At 38.5% G+C, this 19,203-nt stretch overlaps 1 protein-coding gene across 1 annotated transcript in view; it reads left to right on the plus strand.

Moving 5' to 3' along the window:
* LOC117480627 (zinc finger protein 236-like) overlaps window positions 1-18,399 on the plus strand; it is a 53,057-nt gene extending 34,658 nt beyond the window's left edge. Inside the window, 10 exon segments of the mRNA XM_034128006.1 lie at window positions 785-930; window positions 2,657-2,873; window positions 2,953-3,144; window positions 3,923-4,081; window positions 6,946-7,103; window positions 7,207-7,326; window positions 8,185-8,379; window positions 11,064-11,193; window positions 14,701-14,874; window positions 17,458-18,399. Coding sequence (XP_033983897.1) covers window positions 785-930; window positions 2,657-2,873; window positions 2,953-3,144; window positions 3,923-4,081; window positions 6,946-7,103; window positions 7,207-7,326; window positions 8,185-8,379; window positions 11,064-11,193; window positions 14,701-14,874; window positions 17,458-17,579 — 1,613 coding nt within the window. The 3' untranslated portion in view covers window positions 17,580-18,399.
* The last annotated feature ends 804 nt before the right edge of the window (window positions 18,400-19,203 follow it).

Raw genomic sequence — 19,203 nt, forward strand, 5'->3', positions numbered from 1 at the left:
GTGCTTTATCACTTTCAGTGTAACCATGTTTTTTTCCAAAGAGGATGTTTATGATGTTTATATTCATCTTAGCTGCATTTATTGAGGCAGATAAAACATCCATGCTATAAGAATAACAACATTCAAGTACAGTACTTAGGGTTTTGAAACATGAGTTCACACTATAAGTCTGGCTTTGTGTCCTCTGTAAAATGTTGATAAAATGGTCTGGATGTTAAGGAATATAAAATTGTTGAAGGAAATTAGATAAAGCATTGTAGAAAAAGGATTTTCAGAATTCCAGATTATTGATTTCTATCTATTCCTTTAGTGGAAGGTTCAGCCAACATTTATTGAAAAATGTGCATATTTACATACCATAGTTTTCTCAAGCTTGGAAATATATAGAGGAATATACCTTGTTGACAATATAGCTGAGTTAAAAAACAACAGGAAATCCTATAAACACGGATAAGAAATATTAAAATAAATGAAGCAGTTGTATCAGTCAAATAGAATGACAAAAATGTGTGTGTGTGTGTGTGTGTGTGTGTGTGTGTGTGTGTGTGTGTGTGTGTGTGTGTGTGTGTGTGTGTGTGTGTGTGTGTGTGTGTGTGTGTGTGTGTGTGTGTGTGTGTGTGTGTGTGTGTGTGTGTGTGTGTGTGTGTGTGGTGTGTGTGTGTGTGTGTGTGTGTGTGTGTGTGTGTGTGTGTGTGTGTGTGTGTGTGTGTGTGTGTGTGTGTGTGTGTGTGTGTGTGTGTGTGTGTGTGTGTGTGTGTGTGTGTGTGTGTGTGTGTGTGTGTAGCTGCAGGAGACCTGACGGTGTCCCTCCCAGATGGCCTCACCACGCTGGATGGCATCCACCTGCAGCTGACGCCTGCCAACCTGGTGTGCCCCAACGTGCAGATCTCTGGCATCGACGCCAGCAACATCAACAACATCACACTACAGGTTACACACAAATACTACTGAATAGCATGTGTAATTTTCCATGTGGGTCATCCCCTTGATGCTTAGGAAGATGTTATACATGTTGATTGAGAACATTTTACCCTGCAGTTATTTCCTATTGAGGGGAATCAAATATCCCAGAGGAGCAACTACGAGTAGTAGTCTCCTTGTCATAGAATTTTTCTAAAATACATGCTTTTATGAACCAAAAATAAATTGTGTAATAGTTACATAATATTGATAAAGAAACAGTTTATAGGTCAGAAAAGTTTTAAGTACATGTTATTCTATGGACACATCCTGCCTCATTATTCTTACTTTTGTTTTTAATTAATCAAATATGGAATTTACTGCATGATTTCATTTTGAGTGCTAAACTCATTTTAATTATACGCCTTCTACATCAAACCTTGCCTTTTCTTAATTTCCTTTAAATGAGCCGAGCACAATTTCAGCAGTCGACTTGGGGCGCAATATCATTTTGTACCAACCATTTCATTAATTACATAGTGTTTGCAAAAATGGTTTTTGGACGTGTTTATTCATCAGCTATATTTTTGGGCTAGAGTATTTGTTCATTTCATTACACAATTAGATATGTCAAACCACCCTTTTTAAATGTATTTATTTATTTATTTGACAGGGACAGTGCACATTGATTGACATTACTGTAAATGCGCCAGAGTTAGCCAACAGGCTATTTTTCATCTGTAGTCCCTGGACAGATGTTGAAAGTCATCCTAAAAAAAAATTCACTTAAATTCACAATTAATTAGTCATTACCAACAGTGTTTGTTTTGTGTGGGAATGTATTCACTAAACGTATACAGCAATGATGTGTTAGGAGGATTTCAACAACCATAAGTGAGTTGCTTTTTTCTGCAGCTGTTTTGCAATATAATGTATTTGCTAATGATGGTTTGTCCAGGGCTTAGCTTCACCATTCTAGAAGTCCATAAAGTTGATAGTGAGGGTATAAGCAATCTAGCGTAGGATCGTGCAATCCCAAATGAGCACCAAATAAGATTCAACAGAGCTTCTTTACATAAAGCCCATGATGAGTTGTCCATTTTGCTGTAAAAGTAATAGAAAATGTAGTATTGACACACCTGATGTGCACACTAGGGTTCCAATCCAATTCGTTTTTTTATGGCTAGCTGAATGTTGATATTGGATTCTGTGTCAGATAGTGTTGTTTCTCATGGGCTCCATCTAAATGGTGAAACAACGTTTTTTTTCTCTCAGAAACTTGAGGCAAGGGGGGGAAAATGGTGGTTAATTCTCTAAATCTGAAACAATTCTACCCTCATGCCTTAAAGGGGCCCTTTTATACTTTTCTGTCGTGTGTCATATACATTTTTTTTATGTTTTCAACTGTGGGAAGAGAATTTAGTTTTCTCACTTACCTCATGCCTTCCGTACAAACATTCACCCTAGAAAAGATTCAAAGTACCCTCCCTAAAAATATATATGCATAGGAGGGGTCAGAAGAAGTACGCAGGCTAAGCATTTTATTACACATTTTCATCTTCATTCTTGGAGTATGTTTCAGATCACAGATTAAAGTTGTGAAAAAATATCAAAGGGAGGAAACTTTACTTAATAACCCCGAAACAGTTTTCAAAAAGCAACCCTCTTGTGTTTTCGCTGTGTCTGTTTGATATACATTTCTACCTGCTACTCTGTTCTCTTTCCATCTGATCGAAAGTAATACTTTCTATTTCAGATCGACCATGCCCTCCTGCAGCAGACCTTTCAACAAGGCGGTCTCCTCTCTCAACCCCTGAGTGTTGACGCAAGCCTCATCTCCCACTCTGGCAGCCAGCTCATGTCTACCTCCGACCCCTCGGTGTCTGCCAATGTGGTCCTCCACCCACTGACCAGCCTGGCCCTGCAGCCCTCCACCCTCTCACAGGCCAGCCTCTCTGAGCATGATGCTACAGGTTTGTTTGGCAGCCTGGAAACAGAACAAGTAGCTCTCTGTTTGGACCTGTATAACTGACCTTGTTATGGTTTCTACAGGTTCTCAGGAACTTAGCCATGTCATAAGCAGCTCGGGGCTGGTATCCGGAGGCCCCGGCGGTCAGGAGATCACGCTGACCATCAACAACTCCAGCCTGTCTCAAGCCCTGGCACAGGTTCATGCCCACGCTTCAGCTTCCAGCTCCAGCAATGCAGCAGGAAACCCTCAGGAGATCACGCTCACCATATCAGGTATGGTCGAAAAACATTCTGTGTTCAGTAAGCTAGTGCAGAAACATGCTATCCATAACAAACCAACAGATGAGATAGAAATCCCTTTGAGGTGTAATGCATTTATTGATTTCCTCACTCAGGCCATACTCTTGCACGCAGGAGAGACATATAGCAAGCGCAATAATAACTCACAGCCGACCCCGATTCCCAGATCAGATTAAAAGCAACAATGTTAGGAGTTATGAGCGATAGAGGCTCTTCACAAACCAATTTCTTCCTGTACATCATCTCTAGTACAAAGCCTCTCGTATATCAGCCGGGGATATACATTGTATCCACAGCGTTGATATTAGTTGTGGCTGTACATTGTTTTTCTGAGCCTCTCCAGAGTCACTGTAGATCATTTCCTGCCAGCATGGTGGTACAGTCCGAGTATTTCCTCTCAGTTATTACTTGGACTGTGTTTCATTCAGCATTCTGATATATTTACTGGATTGGGTTCACAGATTAAGGAGATAGCAAACCATTGTTATTTATAGTATTATTTTTTCTTCCTGAAAACAATGAGGGGAGCGTTTTTTCAGCACATAGAGGCAGTGGAAAAGAAGATCACAATGCAAAATGTTTCATGTGCTTTTCCCTCTGTATTAGAAATGTCTGTTTTGTTATCATCTGTGGGAACTATACTTAACAACAATAAGCTTCTTCCACAAATTTACTGTAAAAAAATCCACATCCTATCCTAACCTGATATAGAAAAAAATACTAAAACATTTTCTTCTCCGTATTTATGCAGGCCAGGATCTGCTCTCCCAACACAGCCACTGTAATGGAGTGGAGATGAACGGCAGCATCAGGCTCTCATCGCCACTCAACAGCCAGCCCAACAGCACAACCCTGACTATCATCAATGAACACCTCCTACCTCAGATCCCCGCCAACTCTGGAATGGCAGGTTAGGACCTCTACGTGTTTGTCGTGTGATTAGGTGTAACTACATCTCAACTTAGTTAATTAGTCAGTGTATCAAAGGACTTCATTTTCTGACAGTAGGTTTCAATGGTAACATAAGTTGCTGGCGCTAACAGGACTGGTAGGCTTCCAATAACACACACATTGATAAATGTTCTTCCCTTTTGTCCCTATCTTGGAATTCACTGTCAACCATGCACCATGCACCATCCCTTCTATTCTGTTGCTTGTATTATTTTGCCGTTGCAATTACATACACACAAGGAAACAAACAATAGCTACTTCCATGAGCGTATTGTCAAAGTTAAAATGAACAAATGATTAAATAAACATAGTGACAATGTACATCGATTGCTGTTAAGGAGTTTTGTACTCTGCAACTGCATTAATATAATAATAATAAACATGTTGATGGGATGATAGAAGCTGATATAGGGTTGGCCAGTTTTTGGTTTAGTTACTGTGCTTGAATTTTTAAAACAATGTGCAACACCATCTCCCTTATAATGAATCAGGAGTGAAATATGCCTGCCACTACCTGAAGAATTTTGCTTCGTCCCAGGGGTATATTAATTAAGTTATAATTTAATTTAATTACCATCTGATGGCATCCCTTCCCTTAAAATATTATACTTCATCTCCTCAAGGCAACATTTGTTTGATATGCCGTCCATGGTTACAAAGAAACCAATCTCTTTTAGTTCACTTTGTTCCACAAACTTTCACTCCTCTTTGAGTTTTATAAATGCCCACAAATCCATCTTTGACCTGCATCAAGCCATCGTTAGTAACCTGCTCTACTCACTCATAACACCACTTGACTCAGGGACACCCCTTTAAGTCAGAAACATGGCAACAAAATAGGATATTCCCTGCTAGCTGTTGTGCAGATATCACCAAGATAAGCCACTTGAGCAGAAATGGTTGAATTGTACCCCAGTGAGAGGACATCTTTGTGTATTTACCCCTATTGCAATCGCCCCCAGTCTCCAGTCCACTCTTGCTGGATTGAAAAACAAACAATGGATTGCAATAGCCCAAGTACTGCTAACCTTATACATCTAATTCAGCACAAGCCTTTTCTGTCTGTCAGATATTACAGGTAAAGAGTAGAGATCACAGAATCTGTCGCTGCTTCAACTACAAAGGACATATAACCACTGAACTGAATAGCACCAACATAAGGGTAACTGTAGTCCAAGTCCTAGTGATAGATCCCAGAATAATACTAAAGCATTGATGGAGAAGCTCAAACAGTCTCCAGATGAATGCCCTTTTGATGAAATGGCATGGCGTGACCTCCCATGGTGGAGTCATCAAAGTGTATGTCAGAAGGTTCAGTAAGGCTCGTCCTGGTCCGCAAATTTCACAGAAATGTCACAACCGCTTAAATGGAAAATTGACACAAAATGTCAGATTAAAAGTTAATTCAGTGATTATGTATTGGTACTTAAACTTGATTTTTCACATATTTACGACCAGCTTAGCGGCTGTTGTTTAGCTTGTAAAGCTTTCTAACTTGTACGCAACAGCTGTATACAATTGTGGTACATTTACCACTCGAAATTCATATTCATTTTCATACCATTTCTGGGTATATTAGTTAACACAGTAACGAGACAAAAAGTCCTCTCATTTCTAGCTGGCAAGCGTCGATTTTGTCAGCCAAAAACCCTACCATTGGCCAGCACCAGTGTTAGCAAGCTAACTAATTGACACTAACAATTGAGTTAGATAACCTCTCTAGTTAATAATTTATTGTTTCATGCGGACTGTTTTTGTATTTGAACCCTGTAATACATATATATTGTGGCTACATACATAACACAAATATAAAATGACAGAGGATTAAGCTACATTTTCCAGGAAAGAATCTGTTATTCAGAATGAATTGCATGCTAACGTTTTCACTTCATTTTAAAGCAGCCGCACACATTGTTTTCTCTATAAATCACAATTGTAAAAACTGCTAGAAAACAATACAACCCTAAAAGATGATTTTTGTATACTAAAAGAAACACTTGGAAAATCAGTTGTTCGTGGAACGACAGATGGAAGATAATTAATGACTTGCTGTGGGCATAGAAGCCTATAAACAACACACCCTGATTTTTTATTTGGACCATAATCTGTGTTGCATGCACAATTTTAGTGCTATAAAACTAGTATGATGAAGTACAAATATAGGTATAATGTATAGGCATTAATCAAGAAGATGTGCATTCAGAGTTTGAAAACTATATGTGAATAATAGTCACTTATGCAAATGTTGCAAACCAATGTGTGATATGAAAGTAAAGCGATTGTGTGCTCTGAAGTGAGCGAATATGATTTGTTTTCTCAGAGATGGCCTCCTGATTGTTCTGTTTACTTGATTGCTTTTCACCTGGAAGCTTAATCACATTTCTGGTCTCTCATACCTCTTCATTACCCTCCCCTCTCAACTCAAGTGGAAAATGTTCTCACCGCTCCGCAGAGACACAGAGAGCATCTCTGCTTTTGTTGATTAGACTCGAGCATTCCAGTCACTCTGTATGTTAATGTATTTCAACCTTTGCTCTGACTGATAAACTGTATATGGGGCACATAGTGGCCTTCCTATAAAATCCAATATCGACTAGATATATTCACCGGTAACTGCCTCCCTGGCTCAACATTATGAATATGTCTTTATTATTTTCAGTCAGTTAGCTAAGGGTTTTGGTACCCATCTGGCTTCAACAAATACAATGTACTACCAACAATTATTGGAATAATTAAACTGATGTGCTGCTGCTTCACATTCAAAAACACACCCACTGTTCTGTCTTTGAACTCTAATTATGCTGTCTATCTCTCACTTATCAGTCTCTAGCCTGCCATGTAGCACCACCCTATCGCATAGTGCCGTGTCCCAGAGCCTAGTGATGTCACCAGGAGGCGTGGCAGGTGATGACAGCGTTACCCTGACCCTGGCAGATGCTCAGGGTATGCTGGAAGGTGTCACTCTAAACCTTAATACGCAGGTAAATGTGGACACATGAACAATGCACAACACTAATGTGTCATCACCAAACTTTCATCATGTAGTTTGTCAGTTGCCTTACTAGAATACCTTTTGAACTTTAGGGTCAGACCTTTCCTTCAGTGCTGAATGACCCAGGACAGCCAACCAGCTCAGGCCAGCAGGTTATACTGGTCAGCCACCATTCCCAATCCACAAACGGAGCGTCTGACAATGGATACAATGTGAGTGTGTTTGTCTTTTGTGTAGTTTGCTACCCAGGGAGAAACTGTCAAACTAAGTTGGAAGTAGGTAGATGAATTGAGCAAATGCTTAAAAGGGCAACACGATAATTTACTATGATGGATCACTATCTTATGCAAGTTTCTACCAGTAGATTGTTATTACTTACATGAATCAAGGGCTGCCTCGAAGATATAAAAAACACATGAATCAATCTCACAAACTTTCCAAGTGAAGTATGCACCATTAGTTTAAGGTTGTAAAAGGGATAGTTGGTATGAGATACTTATATGTAGTCAGTGGATCGATGTCGGTAAACCCAAAGGAGTACCAGCAAGAAAACTAAGCAATGTAATGCTGTGGAAAATGGCAACAGCAAAACATATTTTAGTCACATTAAAGAAAGTGCCACCTAACAAAATAATAATAATAATTTTAATGTACACTATATTTGAAATAGGTTGGCCTCCTAACCTTTCAGAGAGGGAACTGAAGCAGTTAAATCCATCTATGCTCTTTTCAAAGCCCCCTCCTGCTAAAGAAAACAGCCAGAAGTATCTGGTCTACTGCTGCATCAATTGTTTATTTATTTGTGTTACTGTGTGACTTTGAGTCTGTACCCTTTGAAACACCAAAGTCACACAGTACCACAAACAGACTAAGGCAGCAGTAGACCAGCAGCTCCTATGTTCTGCAAGATAAAATCACAGTTTTTGTCAAAGGAACCTGGTGTATGAGAAGAGAGGTACTCTCTTAAAAACTGTAAAATGCTAATAGATACTTTCACAATGCTTGTGTAGTTGTGAGTTTTCAGAGTAATTGTAAATATGTTATTCACTAATCTTTGTGCGTTGATCCAGATTACTGACGATGGCCATAAGGGTGGGAAGGATGGCCAGATGGAGGCTGATACTCGGAACCAATGTTACTACTGCAATGAGGTTTTCCAGAATGCCAACACACTGCGGCGGCACTGCAGACAAGCTCACGGCAAGGACCGCTGTCACGTCTGCACTCTCTGTAACAAGGCCTTCAAGCGAGCTACGCACCTGAAGGTAAAAACAATTTGTATGTCTAAATGATAGTCGCTACTTATTCAATATTTCAGCTTTTTGTATGAATAAATACAACTGCAGATTTCATTGGTGGGGAAATCACCTTTGAATGTTAGTCAGCGCTTCCATTTCAGGCTGGAAAATGAGTGCTATCTCACAATATGAAGGGGAAAAAAATAGTTATTTGTTGAGTAGCATTTCAGATAGTCTTCCACTCTCAATGTCAAAACAAAACACTTAAACTGAGAGGTGCTTAGCAGCGGAGTTAGGAAGAGGAGCATGTGTGCTTCTCTTTTCTGACGATCCTCTTGCATCTGTGTTTGAGACACTCATGCACATAAATGACGGCGCTCTCAGATCAGGAGGAAAAAGGGAGAAAGAGGATGGGACTTCTTTCACAAGCCTTTGCTTACCATAAGTAATATTTCTAACTAAAGGCCATTGAGCCTAAGGCTTTCACTTCTGTAAATGTGCCTCTGCATGCTGAACAGTAATTATCTTTTCTGAAAGTAATGACACAGACATTATGTGGGTGTCAGAGTGACCGAGCTATATCCTCTCCAGATCCCCAGGCTGCTCATTAGTCTCAACAAGAACTCAGATGCTGAATTCGGCTTTTTATAAAAGCCCAGAGGTGAGAAAGCCAAATTGGTAGTGCTGTTATTTTACATTTTGTTGGTCTGTGTATAACAATTTGCCATTTAATTATAGCCAGACAACCCAAAACTCTGGCTTTATAATTTTGAGAACACGGGATAAATATTTAATGATAACGTTTTTATAATTGACTGATAGGCCCATCACTAGATTGGTTGGGAGAATCAGTAGACTTGCGCAGGGAAGGAAATGTATTATTTCCCCCATACAGCCTTCACAGCCAGATAAATGGAGGGTTGGGCCATCAGCTACTTTGATAAATAACATAATGTAAAGTAAAGAGACTTTCACAATTAATTAGTAACTTAAAAATACTATCTTTGTTATTTGTCGATGACATGTACAGTTTATTTTAGGTATGAAACTTTTTTATGTTCCATTTTACGTTTTAAAGGAATAGTTTAACATTTTGAAACTTTTTCTTGATGAGATGAGAAGAGTATTATAGCATACAACTGGAAGCAGTGGGAGACTGCTATCCTGGCTTGCTCCGTGGTTTATGCTAAGCTAAGCTATACAGCGGCTGCTTTAGCTTTATGTTTAACATACAGACAGGTTGTTTTCCTCCTCTCAATTATTTCTGTCCAGGAAAGCAATATAAAGTAAATAAATTGTTGAAGTATTGCTTTAAAATGACTACTTGACCAAAAAGCAACCTCTTCCACAACTCATCTAGTTGCCAGCATGGGGCGGCGACGCTGGTTGCAAAGAAAAGACAATGAAGAAAATCACCCTACTTCCCACTCTATTTATTACTTTGAAAAAAGGTTTTCCAAATGACATTATGATAAGAAGTCATCTTCTATACAGAATGATGTTTTTTTGTAAATTATTTTCCCATTTAGAGTGAAATAGACGATAAAGCAGGGTATGCTGCAGGTGATAGACAGGTTCAAAGCCATAATCCACAAATCAATGGCAAAGCTTGTTTTATTCAGTCTATGACCCTGAAATACCAATTTTCTGTGAGTATGAAGAATGAGGATTAGCCTTACTTTGCAATAGAAACTTCTCTTTTTTTTGTTGTCCTAATGTTTTTCCTGAACTAACCAGGGGCACTTTAAACAAACACCCCTCTGTAATGAGCCACTCTCCTTCTAGACTTTCTTATCTCCTCATACACTTGCCATATTTCCAATTTACGGTGGCTTTGTGTTGCAAAGTATCAGTGCTGAATACAGACCAACGCTGTGGTTCAGTCTTAACATAAATATTCTGGGAACGTCTCTTCTCTTTCAGTCCTTCATGAATTTCATAATTCAGTGTGAACCAAGATATTATTTTTTCTGAATAATTCTCCGATTGAAAAGGACCAGTTTATTCACTGAAAGACCGTTCCGAGGGTCTGAACAACTACTGCCGGATTCTCAGTTTTTTATAGTCCTTGAGAAAAAATGACCATTAATGGGTTTAGACCTGGCATCTTCTTAATGTAACTATTAGAAGGTAGTACCAATGCCAGTTTTTTATGTAGTATGTATCAGTCTCAAAAACTACTGATCTGCTGATTATATCAATCCGTTTTTTTGTGCATATCATTTCAGAAAATGACAACACATTGTAATATCCAATTGTCCAAAACATCAAATATATTAAGTTACCTATCATACATGGCTGAAATAAGCATCATTGCTTGCATTTTTTTAGATGCTGGGTCTGGCAAATATTTGCTGTTTCGCTTGTTCAGTTAAATTCAAGTGTCAATATAGTTATATAACCATTTTAGTTTTACAACACAGTACCAAAGTGTATAGCAGTTTTACCTGTTCTGACCTCTTGATCCACAAAGATATGCTAGGTATCCCAACAATTACAATCTTAAGCCTGAAACAATTAGGAAACACGACAGAAAAAAATTCAATGTCTCTTTAGGAATGATTGCGTCCAGACCTTCCAGAATATGTCTCTGTGGTTCAAAGAACCTGTGATTTTCTGCCAGGAAAACATCTCTGTTCTATCCTATGCAGTAGAAGGACTTTGTGTGCCAGACTTTAAACTGTGAAATTAATTTTTGGATCTGTCTACAGGAACATGAACGAGTGCACCAGCCGGGCCCCTCACCCAGCTCCCAGAAACCCAGAGTCTTTAACTGCTCTTCCTGCGTGAAGGCCTTCGCCAAGCGCAGCCAGCTGGAGAGACACAACCGAACACACACAGGTAAGAGGCTAAGGGAACACATTTGCACGGTGCATATTCATTACCAACATCTAAATTGTATTTGATTATATGATTATCTTACTGTCCCCTTCTGTTTTAATGTTGAGTTTAATATGGATAGTGATGTCTCTTCAGTTCCATAGTCATTAAATCAGCCTTCATAGAAAGATTTTTAATAAAATTGATTTAAATGCTTATTGATGAGATAGTTTCCACTTTAAAAATAGTTAATGATAAAGGTAATTAGAGTCAGTTAAGATAGACTTGTCTTCATTTTTTAATGTTTTTTATACAATATGGTGTATGTAAATAGTTGCATGATGACATCATAAAATATACAAATTAAACGTAACGTAATTTCTAGTAATGTAGGAACTTTACAAGCAGGCCGTAGGTGCATTCCAAATATTTGGCCACCTATTTTATCTGTCAATCACAGTGAGGCAAATAAAATCAACATGTATCCAAAATTATGTAGTTAGCTTCTTTTTTAGCAATTAGCCCACAGACACATAACTTAGAACATGCAACCTTTTTAGCTGGCTAACTCGCTAGGTTTCATTGTAAACATGGTTATATCTGAGCTAGTGTTAGCAGCAGCAACAGCTCGCTGCTCAACTAAATATTAAATTTGACAGCATTTCATGTAATTTCTAAGAGGTGACACAACTCTGTGAAATGCAACTCTTTTTCTGTTGTTACTAGAAGCTAGCTAACAATGCTAACACTAGCTCTTAAATGGGTGAACTGACCACGCGTACTAGCAAGTTAGTCAGCTGGGTGAGTAGCACTTACCAGCAGCCTTGGTAAGTTAAACAATGGTTAAGTTAGTTATATGCTGTATTTATTTACAGAAACAGCTAGCCTGATTAGGAATTACTTTACATTTGTGTTGCTTTAGCTAACAAGGACTAAATTGCTACAATTTGTGAAAAGTAAAGCTAGCTTGCGCAAGAAAGACTGGTGACATGGTATAGAGTGCCACAGTGACGCGTCCTAAAACCCGGAAGTAAGTTAGCATTTTACCACTTCCGGTTCCTTCGCCAAAAAGCAATGTCATTTCTCCATAGGATTTTGGAAAATAGCTCGAAATAAGGTCTGTGGTTGACACAAATTGAAGAGACAGATCACGTTTTGTTCTACGACATTAAATACATCAGCAGTGACCCCACTGGTGATTTTTGAAGAGTTTACATGTCTGAAAAAGGATAGTTGTTAACATGTGGCTGAATAGGACTACAGACAACACAGTCTCACGGCATTTCGTGTTATAGTCACGAAATTAATCTATTGATTCATGTTCACCAACACGATTTCGCCATTTCTTTCGTGTCACACAGAACGATTTTAAAAGCAATGTAAATAATAACAAATTAGAAGGAAAAACAGATAAAAAAAAAATACAGATTTCAGTATTCTGACACAGAACGATTTTAGAAGCAATGTATTTCTATTGGTAGTATGTTTCGTGCCTGCACCAAATAATAACAAATTAGAAGGAAAAAAAGATGACAAAGAATACAGATTTCAGTATTCTGAGTCTCTGAGCCCCATTTCTTTTCCTCGTTGACGGCAAAAAAACTCCGACATTATACAATTTCAAATAAAAGGGATAGGGTTAGGCTTAGGGTAAGATATTGAGTAAGACATTTTTTTTTATGAACGACACAGCTTCTGGTATTCCAAGACCCGACCAGACAAAAAGACGTGGTGCAGGCACGAAACATACTACCAATAGAAATACATTGCTTTTGTGTGACACGAGAAAAATGGGAAAATCGTGTTGGTGAACACGAATCAATAGATTCAATTAATTTCGTGACTATAACACGAAATGCCGTGAGACTGGGTTGCTACAGAAGTTGTCGAGGCCGTTGTACGTCATTACACCGAACACTTAAACACTCCCGGTGTTTACGTGTTCGGTGTAAACAGTTTGTTTTTCCCCGTGTTCTGCTTGAAAGCAAGTCCCTGCCTCTTGCAAACTGTTAAAACAAACGCTTCAACTTGTACAATTTTGAATCTGTATTTTTGAATATGGATCTTAAGTTGGCGTGACGTTGAAGCAGCGACCCTGCTGTAGTTCGTTTATAGCATAACGTTAGCATTTTGCTTCTGGTGACTAGATTTATGATTGGAAAATTATAAAAGTAGGGTAGACATGTGGAGATTATCCGACTGAACAAAACGTGATCCGTCTCTTAAATGTGTGTCAACCACAGACCTTATTTCGAGCTATTTTCCAAAATCCTATGGAGAAATTGCATTGCTTTTTTGTCGAAGGAACCGGAAGGAGTTTACTTCCGGGTTTTAGGACGCGTCACTGTGGCACTCTATTGCTTGAAATGTTAAGGGGCAGTGATTGGGACCCCATAAATAAATACAATGTGACACACTCAAAATCTACATAAATAAATGCATAACAATTCAATGTTACACACTGATAAATAGATATTAGTAAATTGTGACACACTGTCATATAATAATAACATATTATGTTTCTATAATTTAATTAATTAATTTCTAAATCTTAAATAAAATGTTATGAAAGCAAGCTTTACGGACTGATTATTTCACAATGTATTTGTTTATTTATTGGACATCTTATATAAGTTATTCAAATACGTATTTTTTTTCATAATGTATTTTTTATTAATTTAATATTAACCATGGGGCCCCATCACTTTCTAGCTTGCTGTGTTATTGCTGTTATAAAAGCTGGTTTCATGCATCTGTGAGATTTGGGGAAGTGAATGGAGAGAAACATTTGAGCACCATGGAAACATGTTGGTTAAATCTACAATATGTTTAACACTGCTGTGTACATGTGTTGTATCAGGGGTGTATGTAACTTGCTGTAGGAACTGTATACTGTGTCAGACATACCACAGTGAATGACTACATTAACATGCTTATGATAATATGTGTTGCTGGTTTGGAAAGAATTGCAATTCTTCTGCACTCGGGGACCAACTACCCATAAAGTAGTGATCGACTAGTGAAAACAAATAACTGTGTTCAAATCAAAGAGTTATGGAAAACAGAGTAAAATGAACAGAATGTGAAAACATGAACACATAAGGGTTTTTTATAGCTTTCCCTGAGTTGTACTAGAGACGGAAAATAAGCATTCCTGAAATACCTCATATCTCTGTGAAATCCTAAGCACCCAGTCATACTTATTATCAGGTTTCAATGTAAATAAATGGACCATTATAACTTCTCCATTTAAAAACCGTTAAGATACCTTTTTGTATTTTATCTCAAGAAGCAACATTTCATACCCCTTTCATTCAGATTTTTTTTCCAGGCATTTTCCCACCTTTATCTGTAGCCCAATGAATGTGCATTGAATACAAATGGCCTTTAGCTGTGCAGCCAAGGATTACTTTTGAATAGGATCCCTTGCCTTCCTGGTTTATCTAAATCATAATGTTAGAGCAAATAGTAGTGGTTTTGGTGACATATCCTTGCATAAGAAAATTACTTTTTTTCTTTTTGTTGCAGGCGAGCGGCCCTTCAAGTGCAGTCAGTGCGACAAGGCCTTCAACCAGAAGAGTGCTCTGCAGGTCCACATGGTCAAACACACTGGAAAGAAGCCCTTCAAGTGTGAGGTGTGCAGCATCAGATTCACCCAGAAGAGCAACATGAAACACCACATGAAGAGATCCCACGGCTTCGGTGAGCAACTTGACTGGCATCGTCACTCAAACGACTAGAAATACTCCAAAAACAAAAAACAGTAGTCATCCCTCTCTTGTCTACGGAATGGGATTAGGCCCATTTGTTTGTTTTTTAGATATGACCAAACGTTTTTTGTTCTTTTTTTAGTTCTGAGAAAAAAGTCTAAATTAGGGACATCAAGTCAGGATTCGGAGAAAAAAAGTCAAGATTCTGAGAATAATCCTATACGGATTTGCAGAATAAATCTTAGAATTCTTCCTTTTTCTCAAAAATGTCTCCCATAAAAATGAACATGGCTTTTGGTCAGATTATAAAAAAGAAAAATCACATTGCTCTAATCCTCTTCCGTACTTGTCTCTCAGTCAACTGAGTCCACTTGATTCCAAAGGTCTCAGGATGGATAAGCCTTTTATAATGAAGTCCACCTTGTTGTGTTTGTGCAGGAGTTTGTTGAGGTCTCGAGGGGCCATCACACATCCCTCATTACACAGTCCATGCACATTAAAGAGTGGCCCTGAGCACTGCTGAGAGGCGGTGTTGAACGTTAACTATCTCTCTGTCTTAAGTCTCTTACTGCTTTTCACTTGATGATCCTTTCCATTATCTGCTGAGAATGCCAGTCACCCACACACTCGCCACTAATGTGCATGCACACACACACTCTCCATCTCGATGATATTGTTGAAAAAGATGATGACATCGACTTTGATCGCCCTGAACGTCTTCCTTTTTGATGTCTGCAGAGGCTAATCATGAATGCAAAATCATTTCTGAGTGCTATGATTCAGGTTGAATCTGTTATGATTAGGCTCTCTCATGGTGCGTCCAACACACACACATATTGTTATTGATTCCATTCTAACACCCAGCCTCGAGGCTGCCAGGCACTGTTGTATTTATTCAACACTCAGCCCCCCTCCCCCACTGGATTGGAGTACTTACATTTGAAAAGGCATGTCTGGAACATCAGCTTCTGTAAACTCGATGGGAATAATGCCCAGATTTAGAGAGTTTTAGACACTTTTTCAGGGTTTCTAAAGTCCTGGAAAAAAACACCACAATCAAGAACTAATTAGAACATCTTTGCATGATAACACGCTAGATGGAAAATTCTCCACTTTTCTTACAGGTTTTACAGCCGAGTACCTCAGATTAGCATGATTAAACGTAGAAAGGAAGGGAAAGTTGGTCATTAATGAAACTGCAGCGACTAAACCGTCTGCATTGTTTATTTTTATAGTTTGAACGCTTTTCTTTACCTCAAACAAAGAAATATTCTTACGCACGGCTGAACTGTACAAAAGTCGAGAAAAACACTGCAGAGGATTCCTGTTATATTAATAAGATGTAGCACGTTAAAGAGGCCCTATTATGCTTTTATAGGCTTTCCTGGAGGGTGTTCTAAAGGTTCTGGTGCATGTAAATGGTCTGCAAAAGTTCCCTCCACTGCCTGAAACACATCCATTTTAATCCTTTGTTCACTTCCGTAACATAGTGACATCAAACTTCTATTGGCTAGCGCTCCAACACATTGTATGTGATACAGTAAGGGGCGGGACATCTCTATGCGGTTGACCGATCACAACAGAGCCAGCCAGCTATCAGAGCAGACTGGGCTCTGGTTTCAGACAGAGGGTGAAAAGAGAGTATGAGAAAAAGAAAGAACTCTTTGAACATTAAAACATGGAGACATGTCACTGCAACACAAATATGAACCTCAACATTTGCATAATAAGGCCCCTTTAAGGTTGGACTTTATCTACAATCATAGTCATCTTTCAGATCATGCAATATTCTTCTGTGCAAGAATTTACACAAGCACACACATGCTAAAACTCGAGGGATCGTGGAGGAATTTTTCCTGAGAAACTCAATTATGTTTTGACAGGAATTCCTGGGAAACCAGGATCTAAGATTTCCCTGTAGACTGCTCATGATTCCAGCCCCGTTTGCAATGTAGGATTTAGTAAAAAACATTGAAAGTAATCCTTCACATTAGTTGTATTTGTCTATGTTGCGTGGCTGTTCCGCTTACAGCTATTTCTCACACACTCATGTGCTTGCACCGTAATGAACGTGTGTTGGACGGGTTTCAGATATAAACAGCAACAGTAGAGGGAGATCATTAAAACACTCCCTCTGTAAAACTCTATTCAGTGCTTGGCCTGGAGCAGCAGAAAAAGATGTCTGAATCTCTCAGCCTTTCCCAAAGTGACTAATTGTAGTTTGTTCTCTCAATATTGTCAACTTAATAAGCACACATTATATTTTAAACTCACAACGAGCATATTCCACAACTATAACGTCCTATTATGTAGTTTGTGTAACAGATATGTCATTTTCAGAGAACGGAAAATGCGAGAAATTAAAACAGGAGGCGGAATTGCTTTCTGAATAATGTTCTCATTTGGGTGACAGCCACTGGCAAATTGAAATACAGAATCCGAGCTGCAGGCGCTGCACTGTAAATGCATTTTAATGGAATTGTTCCTTCTGGTTTACAAAGCACTTTTATTACATATCTCAAGGAGTGCACTCTCTCCCTTCTCATTCTTCAATTCTTCCTCTTCCTCCCTCCAGGTCAGATCCATGATGTGACCCTGGGCGAAGAAGAATCAGCGTCTCAGGTGGAGGTGACGCCCGACCTCGACCTGGAGGTGGTTCCTGAATCATCCGGAGACTGGCACCATGTCTTCCCGTGACAACCCCCCCCCCCCCCATTCAGAAAGCACTGTTCAAAGAGAAAAGCCTTGCCAAACATTGTCCTCCTACCAAAAGGCTTATTCGGTTAGAAAAAGATTGAAGACTCCACTGTTTACCGAGGGCTTTTACCCGGGTAGCTGCCCCCGTTCTGTTTGTCCAAATTAGCAGTGGAGTGGGGGGAGTCTGGTTCCCTGTGATGGGCTTAATGACTTTTATCTGTTTTGCTCTGATTGTCATCAATATGATAACCTCCGGAGAGCTTTAGCTCAACAAACTGAGAATTCTCCAGAAGAAGCAGGTCCCTATCGAGCTGACCCTATTGGACGGAGGGGAAATTCGATTTGGAGGAAAAGCTCCCCATGGACAATTGTTTTTTTCATTTTGTATGTGCCCACAGGAACAAACAAAGCTACAAACAGCTACGTCTACAAGAATTGAGTCACTTTTTTTACATATTTGTGCTGTACATATTTATATTTGAAGTAAAAGGTCATTTGCCGTTTGTTACGTCGTTGTTGCACATGTTGGTCGAGGTTCCCTGGATCTTATACGAGGTTTTTTGACTTGATGTCAGTTTTGGGTGTCTTGTTCATATCTTGACAACTCACAGCACTGATATTTTCTTTTGCTGTTGTTCATTCTGTAAAAAGTGTATTTAGATTGTTTATATTTTTGGATGAACTGCCATAACATGGAGTGTTTGGAAGTATGTAATTTGAACATAATGTTGCATTTGTATTGAAGCCAATGTACAGACGCTTTTTTTCCCTTCTTGTTTTTGCAGTTGAATTTTCTATTGTCCATAATAAATTAAGAAGATTAAAGTAATTTTTCTACTAATTTCAACTTGCATTGGTTTTTATTATATTTTATTATATATTTTTATTTTTAATTCCAGCCTGGAAGTAAGGAGAAACTGCGACCCTGACTCGGCACATGAAATCACTCTGAAACAGCCTTTCTTTCTCGAGTCGATACTCTCCCTTGCTCTACCATGTTGTAATCGTGTAAAGATATTTTACATAATATAAATAGTATAGTAAGTCTAAAATATGCAAAAAGGTCATTGTATATTATGTCAATATTTTTTTATAAAACGACATAGTATATAGTATGTAGAAAATATGCAAAAAACGACATAGTATTTGTAGCATGTATGGGCCTCGCACGTGGGCAACATATGTAGTATATATTGCTCGTGCAGATTTAATTATTAATTATTTACGTAGTTAATATAACGTTTAATAAGGTTGGGGCACCACTCTCTACTAAGAGAGAAAATATGATAGCATAATGAATTATTGTAGTCTCATAGTCTGAACATCGGAGTCGGCTCGGTGAACAGAGGCTGATTTACGCACACAAACACATAAACTCGTTCTTTATAAATGAAACATTTATTAATATATTTTACTATACTATACTATGTCATTTTTTTAATATGTTGAACTTACTATACTTAGTCATTTTTTCAAAAAATATCGACATACATTTTTGCATATTTTCATATATTCGTAAATATGCAAAAATATGACGAAAATATGAAAAGAATGACAGTATAGTTTTTTATGTCCTCAACGTTGTAGGCATGTTGTGCATATCAAATACTACAATCTCTCCAAA

The sequence above is a fragment of the Trematomus bernacchii genome, unplaced genomic scaffold (assembly GCF_902827165.1).
Source record: "Trematomus bernacchii unplaced genomic scaffold, fTreBer1.1, whole genome shotgun sequence".
In the NCBI taxonomy this organism is placed as follows: Eukaryota; Metazoa; Chordata; class Actinopteri; order Perciformes; family Nototheniidae; genus Trematomus; species Trematomus bernacchii.